The sequence below is a fragment of the Eutrigla gurnardus genome (assembly GCF_963514095.1).
Source record: "Eutrigla gurnardus genome assembly, chromosome: 13".
Taxonomy (NCBI): Eukaryota; Metazoa; Chordata; class Actinopteri; order Perciformes; family Triglidae; genus Eutrigla; species Eutrigla gurnardus.
The window spans coordinates 23,817,394-23,835,169 of NC_139936.1; the positions used below are offsets into that span (position 1 = coordinate 23,817,394).

The 17,776-nt window shown below is 42.3% G+C and overlaps 1 protein-coding gene across 1 annotated transcript in view; it reads right to left on the reverse strand.

Moving 5' to 3' along the window:
* Window positions 1–11,385, reverse strand: part of tacr1a (tachykinin receptor 1a) — a 53,665-nt gene extending 42,280 nt beyond the window's left edge. Inside the window, exon 1 of the mRNA XM_084025939.1 lies at window positions 10,726–11,385. Within this exon, the coding sequence (XP_083882065.1) occupies window positions 10,726–11,129 (404 nt within the window). The 5' untranslated portion in view covers window positions 11,130–11,385. The remainder of the gene's footprint in view (window positions 1–10,725) is intronic.
* Between the last annotated feature and the right edge of the window lie 6,391 nt (window positions 11,386–17,776).

Consider the following 17,776-nt stretch of genomic DNA (forward strand, 5'->3'; position numbering starts at 1 on the left):
TCAAACCTCAAGGCCAATTTTTCAAGCTGTAATCAGAGTGGATTTTTTTCGTGACAGGAGATGACAAGTGTTGGATTGAAGTGTGACTGGAGTGTTGTTTATTCACTCAGAGGCGACACAGCTTCATGGCAGCTGTTCAGAGTAAGTAAATGTGTGACACTGACTGGGAAAGGGCCTCAGCCAGGGTTCAATAAGAAAAACATAGGAAATCGTAGGATTTGGGAATCAATGTCAGCAAGAATTGAGGCAAATCCGTATACACATTGACATTTTCTAGTATTTCATACCTTTGTTATATTATTTCCTGTTAGTCGTCATGTCACATAGTTCTTTCGTGGAGGGAAAACACACTGTTCCCACATTTCATGGACAGAAAACCAGAAAGAGAAGGTTGAGCTGAATCACTTCCCATGATGAGCCCTCAGTGGACAAACTACAGCAGAGGGAGAGGAGGGACAGGAAATTGGAGGACGAAGGTGAACGCACTGGAGAGGAGGCTGTCATTGGTATGCTTTGCAGAAAGTCAGCAGTCAGCTGCTGCTGTGACCAGGGTCTGTCTGGGACCAGCTGGCTGTGTGCTGCAGCTTGGTGATTGTAAAAGTTCCAGCACGGTCCATCCTCAGACAATCACTCTTTAATGTGTTAATGTATTAGCTCCTCAGCTGTGTGAAGGGCAGAATGGAGGAGTTTGGCATTCAGAAAGGAAGGCGCAAAGTGGTCACAAAGCTGGCAGGTTGTGAATGGAAAACACTCTTTAACAAAACAACTCCCACTGAAGTTGTAACTAACGCCATTGTCAAAAAAACAAACAAAAAACGAATAACTAACTAATGCTTCATAGATGAAGTATTAACCATGAACATGTGCGGGTAGGACTTTGTCTGTTTAGCTCTTGAATTCATCAGGTAGAGCCTCCAATGGCACATAACAAAAGCTTTAACCTCTCGTTACGTCAGCGACCCGTATGCGGGCCGTTTTGCACTAGTTTCGCTTCATTCCCTTTAATCGCATATTATTTTAAATGCGTCTGCGTCATATTACACATCATTTGAAAGCTACGAGTCTCGCAAATCGAACAAAGTAAGCTGTGTGCAAGGAGTGCACAGAAACAAGACCAGCGTTCCCTACCTTTCGAGCTGTCTGGAAGTCCAAAATCAACATATAGCATGCTAATCCTTATATCCAGAGAACGGTAAGAGTCCAACGAACAAAAGTAGCCACTTAATTTAGTCCCACGAGCACGCTAACTCCGGTAGTCATCCATAACACGCCATGTGTTGACGTTGTGAGTTTCTGAACAAAATATTGTTTATAGCTAGTTATCGCTCTTCGATGACGGGCGAACAACAAAGCTTCAATTTCCGCATTCGCTAGCTTCTTGGCGACAAAACAAGCCCCCTTCCACGATGCTGCGATCCGAATTGGCTGAAAAATCTGTCCATCAAGAGAGCCAGTGCTTCACTGGCTCTCGGCTGACCAACCACGAGAATCCCCAGCAGAGAGCCAATAGGCAGAGGAGTACATTTTTGACTGACAGGTCTTATAGCCAATGAGCTTACGATTCCAGCGGTATGTTACATGGGGGGAGGGGGCTTGAGGGTGAGAGTGCAGCAGCTCAGAAAGGTCAGACTGTGACCTGCAGATATGATAGTTATGCAGCGTCTCATTACAGAAGGCTGTTATGTAAAAAAACATTAAAAAAATGTTGGTTTTATTAGTAGTAGTTGTAGAACTGGTGAAATAAACAAAAAAAAGTAGAATTATATACCTAAAAATACCCATAATCTCATCTGGAACACTTGTTCCAGATGCAGCTCCGTCTGACATTGCCCTACAACACTGCACTTGCAAAGCTCATTTTTGGGTGTCTTTTTATCTACTTTCTACCAGTTTTTGGTCAGGCTTGTGACTCTGGCTTCATTCAACTTTTAGGCCTATCTATAACAGCCACAGCGAACTTGTTTCATTCAAAAAGAAAAATAATTTAGGCGAGGCAAAAAAATTGCAATTTCCACTATGTTTGAGCTGCAGTAACTCAGTGTCAGTAACACTTAGAGTAAATCTGACACTTGCAGACGAAAATTCAAAGGGTTATCTTTCAGGAATGCTCAGCTTCGTGCCTGTAGTCATAGGGGTTCAAAAACAGTAACCGTTTTACTTTGGGTATGTCGTTTTCAGCCTTTTCTTCAAAACTAGGACGGCAAAGTAACGGGTTGCATATTATACTGATTTTCATCAATTCCACACAGCTGTAAGAGGTCCAACAACACTGGATTCGATATGCATTCCTATATTCGGCCTATCAGGACACACCAAACTTCACCTCGGTGATGAACGCCCCCTCTCGGATATCTCCTATCATCAGAGGAGTTTGGCCTATGCAAATGACTCCCTTCGTTACGTAACGACGGGAGCTGAATCTGAACAGCCTGTAAGAATTATAATACATTTTATTTAACAGCACCTTTCTAAAGACTCAAGGTCCCTTTACAGTTAAAACAGGCCATGTGTAATGGGATGCTGGCAAGGGTACATTCACAGCATTATCTGCTGAAAACAGCTGTTAAACATGATGAGAGTGAAAAGAAATATAGAGGGCCAAAAAATCAAAACAACATCAATAATATGAGCTAACAGATTAAATCCACCATAAAGATGAGAGGGAGTCTGTTTATAAGAAGTGGACGGCATTTTGGCCATTGTCATTTTGGAATTTTTACAACCAGGAAACAAAAGTCGTATTTGAAGGACTGTGGAGAAGCAACGGGTGGATCTGACGGACGGAAGCAGCATAGAAGAAATAGCGACCATTAATAAAAATGGGGTCTGATTGTATCTGAAGGATTATAATGTATTGAGTTGGTTTGAATAAACGTTTAAAGCTTGGGGCCAGACTTTATGTGTGTTAGATTATTTTGCACCCTGCTGTCATTTTGAGTAGACTTGTGCAGAGCAGGCTGCCAGACTGCATGGTGCAGCTTTCTGTTGCTGTGATTATATCGGTGCGTTTCATTTGGGTTGTCTTCATTGCTGAAACACAACAATGTAAAATCAGGCGTTGTGTTAGTAGTTGTACGAGGTGCGATAACCTTCGCTTTTATGTTGTCACAACTGCAGCACTCTACGCATTTTAGCGCCACTATAGGACCTTTGAAATGAAATAAAAGATGCCACCATTGTTTCTGACATGTCAAAACAAAAATATCCTCAGAGGAGCTACAATCTGATAGTTTTTGTGTTTTTTTATTTATTCAAAACTCACTGTGTCTGCATAGTAGTAGCTGTTTTTTACACTTCAGGTAACCTAATACAATCTTACAATGTCTCCTACAAAATATCATTCACATAAACAAATAAATACTATGATTACATTTTGAGGGAAAACTTTTTTTCCTGGATTATGCTCACAATTTCAAACAAAAGCTTACCAATGCAACTTGAAACCAACCAGAACAGAACAACAGCTAAGCTACATGGTTTGGTTTTGTTAAGCATCATGGTTTGGCTTAAATGTGTATGTTTGTTATGTAATTTAAGTAAATTCCAATAAAAAAAAAACATTGGCTTTTTGTTTCACATGGGAGTCGGGACACAAACAGTGGCCTCCTGGGTGAAAAAGTCTAATTGCATGGAAGTCTGTGAGAAAATGACGGTACTTCTCACTTGATTTATTACCTCACTGCGCATTGTGAAGATTTGTTGGTCTCAATCTATAGTTTCATGAATTATTCAATAGATAATGATGTTCATTTAGTACATTATGGTCCATTTAGAGTCAAATAGACCATAAAGCAGGGGATGTTTTAGGGCTGGGCTACATTGTGATTGACAGGTCACTAAAACGGCCTTGATACCGTGACCTTGCTACCGTCGATACAAATTAAATGATCTACTAAGATGACTTCAACACTTAGCTGAAAAGTTGACCTTGAACTATGAAGCTAACTTTGTTAACAGCTTCACTCCAGATGGATCCAGATCCAGTAAGGGTGCTGTTTGGGGTGCTGCTCTGCCGCTTGTGTTCATCAAATCCACTCATCGCTCCATCGCTGTACATGACATATACTAATTTGCATATATGTCTCACTCATCCTGTCTAATCAAGAGTAGCATTACTCAGATGTGTACTTGAATAAGCAGACTCTCTGCTTCCCTGTCTGCAATTTCAATCTCTCCTTGCCGAGGAAACCAGGGATTAATCAAGTCAAGCATTGACTAAACATGGGTGAAAGTGATCATCAGTTGCACAAAGGGCCAAGAGCAGCTATCGGTAGTTGCATTTCTATCAAACTGTTTTTGCACATTTTCCATTTGTGCATGAACAAATCTGGGCCCGGTTTCCCGATAACGTCCACTCTTAGCGCGCTACGAAGACTCCTACGTTATGACTTACCAAAGTTGTTTAGCTCTATAGTCGTGGTTCCCGAATGGTCTCTTAGGAGTCTTCTTAAGGACCACTCCTTACGTCGTTCGTACTAGGGTTGTCACAAGAACCGATACTTCGGTACCAATTCGATGCCGACACGAAAAAAATAATTTGATACTTGCTTTTTTCTGGTAACGTCAGAACCGAATATACAACTTTTCACTCGGCGAGCCTGACGGGGGCAGTATACGCGTGTGAGCAGCACAGAGCAGTAAGCGGCGCTGAAGAAGAAAACTTGCCGTCTTCGAAAAAAATGGCTTCAGCAGGTGGGAGCGGAAGCACAACACGTCGGCTCGTCGACAAGACAGGTGCGAAGAGTCGCGTGTGGAAATATTTTGCATTCGAGGCGGATGAATCCGGAGCAATTCTTGATTCAAACAAGCCGACATGCAAAAAGTGCCTCAGAAGTTTTCAGACCAAAGGAGGAAGCACGTCAAACCTGGCTATAGGCCACTGCTGTTCTTTTTTTAATGTAAAATAGTTGACTATTGTTATTTATGACCATATTTATAAGCACAGTATTGTTTGTTTTTATACTGGATGGCTATAGGTCTGTTGGCAGCTGGTACTGCAATTTAAATTCTGTGCAAAAAGATCTTAAAGCACAGTGGTGTTAAATACTTGACAGTTTGAAGCAGTTTTCAATAAATTAGTGACTTAAAAGTACATGGGTCCTGTTGTTTGTTTTTTTAAATTGTGGTATCGAATTAGTATCGAGAATCGTGGAAATTCACAGGTATTGGTATCGACTACTGAAATTCTGGTATCGTGACAACCCTAGTTCGTACACGGCGCTGTCCATAAAGAAAGTGCTGAAATCGATTGCTCAGAGTTCGATTTTCCATTTCATGCGCAGGTGCATGACAGCAGTATATTATAAAATGTAGGCTATTGCAGTGTTTGCGAATAAAAAATGGCTAGACATTCTTCTAGGACTAAACATTTATTTAACCATGGTCGAACATACTACCATATACTGATTTTAAAAAAGATATAGAAAATATAGAAACAGCGGAGGAGATTGAGCCAATTACAGCCTTAATTACATGCGTATTTGTTGCCGTTGTAGTCGAAACTTATGCAATATAGCCGCGTCGGTCAATATATCCATGGGATTGAAGTTGATCCTTATGAAATTATGTATTCCAACGGCTCCGAGGACGGCGACGTCTTTGGTTCAGCACAAGGATACGTTGTATCGCTGCCACAGTTTTGCCACCGTTCACAACCGTCACCGGCGTCCATTTATGACATTTTTTAATTGTTTGACGATGTGCCAATTTCCCAAATTGCTTGCAGGATTGTGCATGCCTTGACTTTGACACTGTAATATACCTAGGCTACTTTTGAGGTTGAGGTAAAGCTTAGCCTTGTGATGAAATGCATGCGTATTTTATTTTTATTTTCTTCATGAATGACTTAAAACCACTGGTGAAACACAACACTGGCAATGTGCAGTTCCATGCGCAGCGGGGATTTCTGGGTTACTGTACAGTGGCGGAGACTAGCGTCAGGAGCTGAAACATCACTACGGTAGAGCTAAGAAGGCTCTAAGAGCGCTCCAGACCACTCTTACCAACGTATGACGTAGGAAAGAGATTCGTAGCAAAGAACGTTTCGGGAAACACGCAAAATGTTAAGTAGGAACTCTAAGTAGGGGTTACGAATGACGTAGCGTTAGGAAGGCTTTAAGAAGGCTTCGGGAAACCGGGCCCAGAGCAGAAATGGTACAAGTGAATTTCTGTTTTAAATATTGCAGTGAAGCATGTGAAAAGAAACAACGTCCACTGAAGCTTCTGCAGAAGAGACGAAGAATAGATGTCCACACAGATCTGATGTTACCTTCCTCACATTAATACAATAAGAGGTATACACACAGTATATACACCACTTCCCTGCCAGATGGTTAAAGAACTTAATGTCGAGCTTTCCAGCCTTCTTTCCTCGTGTAGTTATCCCGTCTAAGACCACTGCCTGTTTCTGAGACTGCTACGGCCCTTCAAGGTTTCCTGTCCTGTTTACACGTTTTGCTTGTTTTGGGATTTTGTGATTTTTGCTGTGGATTCCCTGTTACCCTTTTATTGCTGACTGGCTTCCTGTGTATGAACTTTGCCTACATTAAACCTGTGGCTGTTGGTTTGAACTTTGGGCTTTGCCAGATTCCTGCACATGAGCCTCAGTCCAGTTATCACAGTGTGGTTAAGCATCTATTTTACTCTAAACGGGACAATATAGAACATCATGCGGTATCGAAGAAACTGGCCATGAGTGAGTCCATAAACTGTTAATAATGTTTACAATGTGTACTGAGATAATAAATCGAATGTGAAGTAGGGTTATTTTTTCATAGACTTCCATGCAGTGTCACATTCCTTCTGGTGATCTATGGATACTGTAGTGCAAGAACACCACATGAATGACAATTGTAATGTAGATTAAATAAGTCTTATCAACTGCAGCAAAGGGCTCCATCCCCTCTGTTAAGATGCTGCAGAGTTGCTCTATTTGCTAAAAATGATTTCATGTTCAGCAACTAATGGGAGCTTTTCAGCTCACACAGGAAGTGGGGAATGAACATTAAGGAGTGAAATATTAACTGAAACAGCAGTGGGAGATGTCTGACACATGGCAGAATGATGGGTCACAGCGGGTGAACTGCCTTGAATTTTTCAGATATTCCTACAACAACTACAAAAACATAAATGCTTCTCTCTCAGGTTTTAATAACATCTTTGTGTTACATGGTCAAGGGAATGTAACCACATTTCTGCATGTCATCTCCTCATTCTGAATGTGTGTTGCTCGTTGCCGTTTGAATCTGCCTTTTTTGTCCTCACTTCCTCTCGCTCTAAGAGTTCATCTTCATTTTTGAAAAGGTCAAGTTCAAGGCTTTTGTGCTGAAAGAGATCTATACGGAGGAATTACAGGCCACTATCTCGAGAGATGTAGAGGTATGAAAGACACTCATGGAGACTTGATACGCATCAGAAAGGATGTATGCAGCTTTAAGGGTGCACTCACACTACCCCAGCCATACTGCATCCATGCATGCTTGAGTCTAAAGTCTGCATTGTGAGATTCTGTTCCGTACTTAAGAACGGTACGCTTGGAAGAGGTGGATTTGAGTACGGTATGGTTCATGCACGAGCACATGCATGGGTACGCAACATGGACATGATGTATGCTTTAATTGATAGGCCGTCCCTCTCATTATCTCTCAGTGTTCTACTCAGATCTCCCCCCGTTATTTATGACTGAAAATACTGTTGATGACTCTGTCTGACACAGCGGGATTCCGAGTCAGGTTTGGGGCTTCAGACTTGTGGTGTGAACGGTACCGGAGCAGAACTGGACCGGTACTTTTATAATAAAAATGCAGCTCTGCTCTCTGTCCAAAATCTGCTGTCCGCTGAGGCCCGGTTGGTCTTGGAGCAGTGTGAGTGGAAACCGGCGGAGGACAGGGGAGGGAGGACGATTGGGCCGAGGCACAGTACGGATCAAATGGCCCTGGTGTGAGTGCACCCTCAGTGAAGAAATAGTAGCAGTATAGTTGGAGATGAACTGCTCCTCGTCTGGAAAGTTCAGATCATTTTGATAAGTGCTAAATAAAGTACTTTTATCATAGTGATGGTTTTGGTTTTTTATTGTAGGTTTTGTTTTTGTGTTCACCTAAAAGGATCAGCCAAGGTTTGCCCCTGGACTGCCAGATCTCCAGGGCTCCAGTGGGGACACGCATCGTCAATCCCAGTTTTGTTGACTAAAGCTACCAATCTTCATGTGTCACTTCTCAAGCCAGTCTAAACCAGTGCTCTAAGAGCCAATTTCTCTTTGATCAGGTGACAGCCAGGTGTTTTCCACCATGCCTGGGTCTTTGCATTTGGAGGAGAGCAACTGCTGTGACTGGCTCCAAAAACCTTGGCTGCCGCAATCTCGTAATGTGATCGTTGCTTACGTGTCCGTGACGTTGGAGCAAGTTGGGATCTCTGACAAGTCTGACACAAAGCTAACCAGCATGCATTGTGTGGTGATAGCCAGTGATCGATTCTACGCTGGCCAGTCTCATCTCCAATGAGCCCAGTATCAGTACGCCACATGGATGCATACCAACGGGATTACACTTGCATGTGAAGACAAAAACAACATTCACAGACACAGATACACACATATAGTGTGTGCACAGCCACACACACACACTCACATGCATCTAATTTCCACTCTGTCTCATCGTTGCAAGGAGCGTCACCATTGATGAATAGAACCCCCTCACACATCACATCATGTTCATTGAGAGGAAGAGAAGTCTCCCAACCCCCATATTTTCTCAGCACAGTCACTGCAGTTTAAAGCCTGACACGGGCAGATAAAACCTGGCCTACAGCTGGTACAATTATCAGCCGCATTTAACAAAGGCTTTATTTTTACCCTGGCTTCATCCAGAGGGCAATGAACAATCTACCACAACTGTGTTGCTGAGCTTCTCCACACAATGAGCTGCACACAGCTTGCTTCCACATATGACAATAAGAAGGGGTCCTCTGATAAAATAAGAAGGCTCCCCAATGCTTTTTTTTGTAATAAAAGTGACACGCATTTCTCAGCACTGAGGTCACTTCATCATGTCTCCATGCAAACTGTGGATGACTTTTCATTTATTTCACACATATTGCATTCAAATTAAAATCTGTCTGTCTCTGTCCTTCTGTCTCTCTGTCCATCTGTCTGTCTCTCTGTCCGTCTGTCCGCAATGTTTAATAATAATAAACTTTGAATACACCAGATGGTTAAGGTAATAACAATACACTGCTTCACTTCCCTGGAATCACGGAGGACAAGCGGATACAGGACTGCCATCGCAACTCAAATTGTGTAAGTTTTTGCCATAATAACTGCTAACGTTATCACTAGAAAATGCCTCCACTCTCTAAATCCATGCTATAACTGCTGTGGTTATATGAAAGGACGTTTATGCCTGTTTGGAAATGAATACCTCTAGTTTTTCACCTATGTTGATGCTAGCACTGGTTGCACGACTCGGGTGCATTTTTACCCCATGAGTAAATGTCCCTGCCGTAAAACCCAGGTAAGAAAAGGGGACGTATTGTAATGGTGAAACATGGTGGCATTTCACAGCTCTCTTCCAGTCAGAGTGGTTTCCAGCCCATCTCAGGGTGGAGTCATTTTCCTTTCACCTTATCTCAACATCCCTCAGCACCACAGAGGATTTATTTCCCTTACGGAGGTGGAGACTTTATGACCATCAGATATCCCCCGGATATAATGAACATGTGCAGAAGATTGCCAGGGATGGATCAGACGTGCAAAAAGATTCAAGAGAAGGGTGTACAGTGACGGAACGATGCAGGATCATGGTGAATTTCCATAATCAGCTTTATCATCAATATCATCATGAAAAATAGAGCCTGTTTTAAAAAAAACACAATACTAAAATGTTCCAAGTATGTATCCTTTATTCATAGGGAGAACTTATGATTTATGATAATTTCATTTAAAATGATTTGATTTTTGTTTCTTATCTGTGAAGCAATTCAAATATTTGTTCCTTCACAAAATGTAACGTGACTCCAGTATGTTTAAGTGCCATTTTAATTTGGATGATTATCCATCCACTATTATTGTGAATTTACATTCTTTTGGCAGGATAATCACGACATGAAATCTCCATAATGTCCGATGCCTCGTAAAGTGGAATGTGGAAGGGAACACTTGCAAAATATGACAAACAGCAAAAAGCATAATGCAGCATTTCTGATTCATTTCATCATCATCATCATCATCATCATTGTGCTTTCAACTTGTCAGCTGAAGCACAATCCATGCCCCTTTTGTTATAATGGTTTATGCTAAATAAATAAACAATTAACAGATTCCCTCCCTGCTGTTAGGGGATTGTGTTGATTTACAATGCTTTACTCTTGAGACAAATGTTTTCATTGTTCATAGTAGATCCTGGGATGTGTTTTTTTTTTTTTTTTTGGCATTAGTGCATTCTGCTGTGAGATTAATTTTTGTGCTGAGCTGCATTTTGGTAAAAGCAAAAACTCTAAATATAGGTATTTTTATTCAAAGAGCGCTCAGCCTTAACAACCTCTTACTTGAGAAGTAAATCATGTTCTCTACCATCTGGTCTGATGAGAATGAAGGATAAACTAAAAAAATATCAAGTAAATATTGAAATAGGAAATCATGAGAGGGGTTGAAGGAGAATTCAACAAGCAATGAATGCATGTTTTCTGTCAACTATTGACATCTCCACGGTGCGCCTTCCCCACAGAGCTTACCTGTCCAACGCGATGGCGGTCATCGAGTAGATGCTGGCGAAGACCGCCGCGATGGGGAAGAAGTTGTGGAAGCGGCAGTAGACCAGCCCGAAGTACCACTCGTTGTGCACGGCGTACGTGAAGTTGACGACCGTGTTGAAGGCGGACATGGAGGCTTCGGCGAACGCCAGGTTCAGCAGGAAATAATTGGTGACGGTCCTCATGCGTTTGTGCGCCATGATAATCCAGATGACCGTCAGATTGCCCACCACGGACACGACAACTATACAGCTGTACGCGATGGCCCAGAGGACGATTCTCCAGACCGGCTGCACGAACTGGTTCCAGTACGCGGTGCCGTTACCGGTGTCGTTGGAGCCGCCGGTCCAATTTTGCGCATCGGTGAAATTGAATAAAGGATCCATTTTTTTTCTTTCCGTTTAACACCACTAGAGATGAAGCCAACTCACTTGCATGGAAAAGTGGCGAACGCAAAGTGAAGAATAGAAAGTTTGAGACCGCCGCGGTTCTGTTGGAATGTTCACTTAAAGGCTGGAAACAATCAACTCAAGTCATTCTAACAGTCAGAACTCATTTCTGCCTGCCTACTCTTCAACATGTGCCGCTATGCAGGACCAGAACAAGTCTGTGATTCTGGTCTGACATATCTGAGCGCGCTCTCTCTCTCTCTCTCTCTCTCTCTCTCTCTCTCTCTCTCTCTCTCTCTCTCTCTCTGTCTCTGTCTCTCTCTGTCTCTCTGTCTCTCTCTCTATTTCTCTCTCCACCGCCTCTCTGCTCAAACTGAGCGGCTGTACAGCAATTTATGCAGCGAGTCGCCGCGCACCCGTCCAGAAGGCGGTCTCTATAATAATAATGATAATGGTATTTATTCCGCACGGGTACTGCAGCGGGATTATTATGCCTAAATACCTCTCATCCGATTATATTTGCTCATAATTGATTTGTAGGCAATAACATACAGCACACGCAGGAGAATGGAGGAGCGAGTTTAGGTACATCATGGTCATATGCTAATGTTTCTTCTGAATGAGTGTGTATTGTGGTGAGGTACTGTCCCCGTCGTCCCACTCACTGCCCCCTCTTGTGGACTCACAGTCTGGACTGTGGATTTGGGGATCAGCTGCTTCATAGTATGTGAAACATACTGAAGGCAGAGATCAATCGCAGTAATAGATCATGCTTTGGAAGGCTTCTACACATTTTCACAGTAAACGTAAAAGTCCAATTAACTGATAAACACGAACAGCAATTATTTATAATAAATGGGGGTCGTCCAGGATATTTTTAACTGCAGATATCACTTTTTTTTATTGCTCACGATATCAAGGTTTATATTTGATCATAGCCTTATTCCCAGCTGAGACGTTGAATGAACCCAACTCGTCCTTCTCTGTGTGACTGTGGAGTAGAAGAGCTTTTACGGCCACAGGTTTTAATGCTGTGCATCTGAAAGGTGTGCTTTCATTGATATTTTTGTTGGATATATGCTATTAATATACTAGAATATGAATAGCCATGCCGCTAGAATTTTAAGGCATGATCAGCGTTAGTCTGATGGTCCCTTGTATGGGACCATCAGACTGTGTTCCACACCAAAATAATGCATTGCAATGAACATTCATGGTTCCAGAGGATGAATCCCCTGAGGTTTCCTCTTGCGTCACCATGAGGTTGACGCTTGTGGTTTTGAGTGAAAAGTGTCATCAACTATTTAAAGGATTTCTTTGAAATTTGGTAGACATGCATGTCACCCGAAGGATGAACTATAATCCACAGTGATCCTCTGATTCTCTCCTTTTCAATTTAGTATCAATATTGCTTTTTTATCTCATGCTTTGGTTTACAACTTATTTAGTGCTAATAAACAAATATCTTCAAAATATCTGCATGTTAGGTCATTGTGAGCATGTTGGCTTGCTAGACTAGCTACTAGAATTTAGCTCAACGCACCACCACAGCAATGTGACATTGCTTTAAATGTACCGTTGGAAATACAGAAAATCAGACAAACTGTACGGCTCTATTGGAATAATATTAGGAAAAGAACAGGCAGGTTCTTTGTTATGCACTGAGGCCATAATTTACTACGTCAAAGAGCGCAGACAATCATGCAGTTCCCATCTTTGACACTCCCCTTTCTTCACAGCTCTCATTTCCATTGCACTGCAGGCTATTGCTTTCATGCAGGCTTGTTCTGCGTTAAATGGCAGAGCACCCAGAACCTTGCGTACCTCTTACATGATCCCTTTGTGGGTTGCCATCTTGAAGCTTCACTGGAAAAAAAAGAGGAAGCAACGCTATGAGTGCTGTGATTAAATGAAAAAAAGGCAGACATGCAGTCGGTTAGTCCATTTCTCCATCAGTTTTTCAAACACTTTGGCCCGCAGAAACCACTCTTGACCAGGTTGCTATGACATTTTGCATGATTTTGTGCTTCTTCTTTTTCTCCCTAGTGTTATTAAGTCAAAATTACCCCTTGACAGTCTGTGACATCTCTAACAGATTAAAGTCCATGGATGTTTCTGTGAAGTATAGTCCCCAGTGTAACCGCCAAACATTTCTTAGTGTCAGGCTACAGGATTTCTAACCCCTACTAACATAGTTGTTTAAAAAAATGAATTTGCTGATGTGTGATAGAGATGTCTTAATGCTTATGAATCATGTGGGGGGTTGTGACAGTACCCTCTGATATGAAGCGCTGGCTGGTCTCCTCTCCTGTAATTTACTGCAAATGTCAGCTTTTCACATAATGCCTGATGTATGCCCTACCAGGTCAACCGTTTCCCAATGACCCCAAGCAACGTACAAACCAAAAAAAAGATCTCCTCCAAAGATAATTCCTTTCCTTGGTTCCCAGTCATGGCAATTCTGTTCCTCTAGCACAAGGACATTTCTTTTCTCCTGGGAGAAGCTTCGATCCACTCTGGACCATCCTGTCCATCACTGTCAGTGCTCCATGGTGGAGTCTAAGCTGATTGGAAGGAATTGGTGAGTATGCACACACACACACACACACACACACACACACACACACACACAGACACACACACACACACACAAACACACACACACACACACACACACACACACACACACACACACTGCTAAGATATTTCTCCTCATTTCACAGTGTTTACTGCTGCATCCCGGTTGAGCTGCACAGCTTTAGCAATGAAAATATCACGTCAGTCACAATAACCTGTACGTCGATGCCATCCATGCTATACAAAGATATTTCCTCTTATTTTGTTTGCATCCAAGATGTGTTCGTATTTTGTCATTACCCACTGATTTCTGAGATTCTTATTATTTCTTGTTTTAGAATAATAATAATAATAATAATTGTATTTGTACAATTTATGGGCTAAAAAATACTATTAATCCACTTATCCCTATTAAAGCAACACTAAAGACTATTTAGTGCCTTAAAATAATGTTTCCAAAATAGTTTCAGTGGTTCATCACCTCAAAACCGGGTGAACAGCACTTCAGCATTCGCTCTGCAGCCTTCTATGGGCTGTAACCGCACTATGTAACTTTGCCTCGTCGGGTAGCGGTTTTGTAGTTCTAATGAGACTACGAATTTGACCTGCTTTACGGCAAGTGTTACAAAGGCCGGTAGGTGGAGGCTCTGCATGGAGATCAGTGGGAGAACACCCGGCAGGTACGTGGAAGATACTTTGCAGGTAGGTAGTTTTTAAATTGGCGTCATGGCAGAGCCTGCAAAGAAAAGGTGGAGTATAATGTCCAATGAGGCGAAGAAAAGAAAACGGGAGCATGACAAAGAAAGAGCTCGTACAAGAGTCTACCGGTAGGCTGCGGTAGGCTAAATTATTAACGACGGCAGTAATGAACAATTCCCTTCCAACCTGTAGGGGGGCCAAAGAGGAAAAGTTCTTAAGTGTTGCTTTAAGAGATAAAAAACCATTAGATGATATTTCTTTGATTTTAGCTTCAGAATTGCTCTTTGATGCTATGTGATTTTCCTGTAATGTCAGTAGTGGAAAATCACACAAGTTCATCCAACGGCAACTCAATTGCCTCTGAAATTCCTCTTGTTTCAGCCTTTTTAGTGGCACCTCTCCCATTCTTGGGCATGTGCCAGTATTTGCATGCAGCACACCTTCCTCATATAGGCAGTGTTTATGGGCACTACATATGCAAATAATAAACAATCAGCCGCATGCCTTCAATTTATGATACATTGGAATTCAGCATTCAGCACACCTGGGTAAGAGCAGATTTGGATGGTTCAAATGTTCAGTCACCTGGAGTTGATTATTTTTCTCTGAACAGCAAATGAAGGGATAATATAGGAGACATTTAAGGGAATGTTACGGCATAGTGATGTCACAGTTATAGAGCCCTGGAATCTCTTAATTAGGCTGTAAATGAACAAAACCTGTTATTGTATAAAATTGAATATACATTTCATTAGCACGTTAGTTAGTTCTCTAATCCAGATCACTTCTGCACATTTTCCCTACAGAGATTCAGTTTGTATTGTTTTATTACTGTATGTATAAATAAATAAAAATGACTTCAATTCAAGGAATTGTTCAAATCCAAAAGTCTACAGCCACGCTAACAGTGATGATGCATAACACTGACTAGCAGTAGAACTTTATGCTAAATGCCACCAACTTCTTCCAAACATTTTTACATTGACGGTGCACGCTGATGTTTAGCAGATATAATGTTTGCAGCTGTGAAAAGGCTGCTTGTTCCCCCTTTTCCCCTAGTCAGTGTTTAGTATCTATTTAATCATTGTGTTCAGTACAATGTTTCAGTTTAGTATATAAATGATTGATTTGGATAAATTATACAGGCCTGTATTTATTTATGGGTTGATAGTTTTTGTATTTTGGTACCTGTGATTGGGGTTTAGAACCGCTGCTCACCAGCAACATCAAGGAGAGTGCCTGCAGGTTTGCCTAATTAGATCATCTCAGCAGGGAAGAGCTGGGAATTTCCAATGTGAATGGGAAGAGGTAAGATAGTTCTGCAGTGAATGACATTTTGTTATATTTGGGTTCATTTTTGTTCGGTGTGTCCATAAATATATATATTAAGATAGTAATGTCAGCAGTAATTTATCTTTGTGCATAACCTGTTTCCCAAATCAAATATCAAATTACTACTAAATGTTTCATCAGAATAAACTAAACTAAGCTTCTAGTTAGCGATGTTCAACCTACATAGCAGTCCAATTCTGAAACAGGTGCTACCAAGTTCTTATGTATGAAAGAATTTTGTTAATAGCTTTTTAAGACAGGATTGTGAGTTTTATTTTATTTTCACAGATGATTTATTAATGAAGTGAATGTCCAAATTAAAATGTACAGATAAAAACAAACTTCCCTTCTCTTGGGGTTCTGGTACTTATCCATCCATCGTCTACCACTTATCCTGTATTCAGGGTCGCGGGGGGGGGGAGCCGATCTCAGCTGTCATTGGGTGAAGGCAGGGTTCACCTGGACAGGACGCCAGTCTATCACAGGGCCGACATGTAGAGACAGACAGGTAACCAGTCTATCACAGGGCCGACATGTAGAGACAGACAGGTAACCAGTCTATCACAGGGCCGACATGTAGAGACAGACAGGTAACCAGTCTATCACAGGGCTGACATGTAGAGACAGACAGGTAACCAGTCTATCACAGGGAGACATGTAGAGACAGACAGGTAACCAGTCTATCACAGGGCTGACATGTAGAGACAGACAGGTAACCAGTCTATCACAGGGCCGACATGTAGAGACAGACAGGTAACCAGTCTATCACAGGCATACATGTAGAGACAGACAGGTAACCAGTCTATCACAGGGCCGACATGTAGAGACAGACAGGTAACCAGTCTATCACAGGCATACATGTAGAGACAGACAGGTAACCAGTCTATCACAGGGCTGACGTGTAGAGACAGACAGGTAACCAGTCTATCACAGGGCCGACATGTAGAGACAGACAGGTAACCAGTCTATCACAGCGCTGACGTGTAGAGACAGACAGGTAACCAGTCTATCACAGGGCTGACATGTAGAGACAGACAGGTAACCAGTCTATCACAGGGTCGACGTGTAGAGACAGACAGGTAACCAGTCTATCACAGGGAGACGTGTAGAGACGGACAGGTAACCAGTCTCTCACAGGGAGACATGTAGAGACAGACAGGTAACAAGTCTATCACAGGGAGACATGTAGAGACAGACAGGTAACCAGTCCATCACAGGGCTGACATGTAGAGACAGACAGGTAACCAGTCTATCACAGGGAGACATGTAGAGACAGACAGGTAACCAGTCTATCACAGGGAGACATGTAGAGACAGACAGGTAACCAGTCTATCACAGGGCTGACGTGTAGAGACAGACAGGTAACCAGTCTATCACAGGGAGACATGTAGAGACAGACAGGTAACCAGTCTCTCACAGGGAGACATGTAGAGACAGACAGGTAACCAGTCTATCAAAGGGCTGACATGTAGAGACAGACAGGTAACCAGTCTATCACAGGGAGACATGTAGAGACAGACAGGTAACCAGTCTATCACAGGGCTGACACGTAGAGACAGACAGGTAACCAGTCTATCACAGGGCTGACATGTAGAGACAGACAGGTAACCAGTCTATCACAGGGCTGACATGTAGAGACAGACAGGTAACCAGTCTATCACAGGGAGACATGTAGATACAGACAGGTAACCAGTCTATCACAGGGAGACATGTAGAGACAGACAGGTAACCAGTCTATCACAGGGCCGACGTGTAGAGACAGACAGGTAACCAGTCTATCACAGGGTCGACGTGTAGAGACAGACAGGTAACCAGTCTATCACAGGGAGACGTGTAGAGACGGACAGGTAACCAGTCTCTCACATGGAGACATGTAGAGACAGACAGGTAACCAGTCTATCACAGGGCTGACGTGTAGAGACAGACAGGTAACCAGTCTATCACAGGGAGACATGTAGAGACAGACAGGTAACCAGTCTCTCACAGGGAGACATGTAGAGACAGACAGGTAACCAGTCTATCACAGGGAGACATGT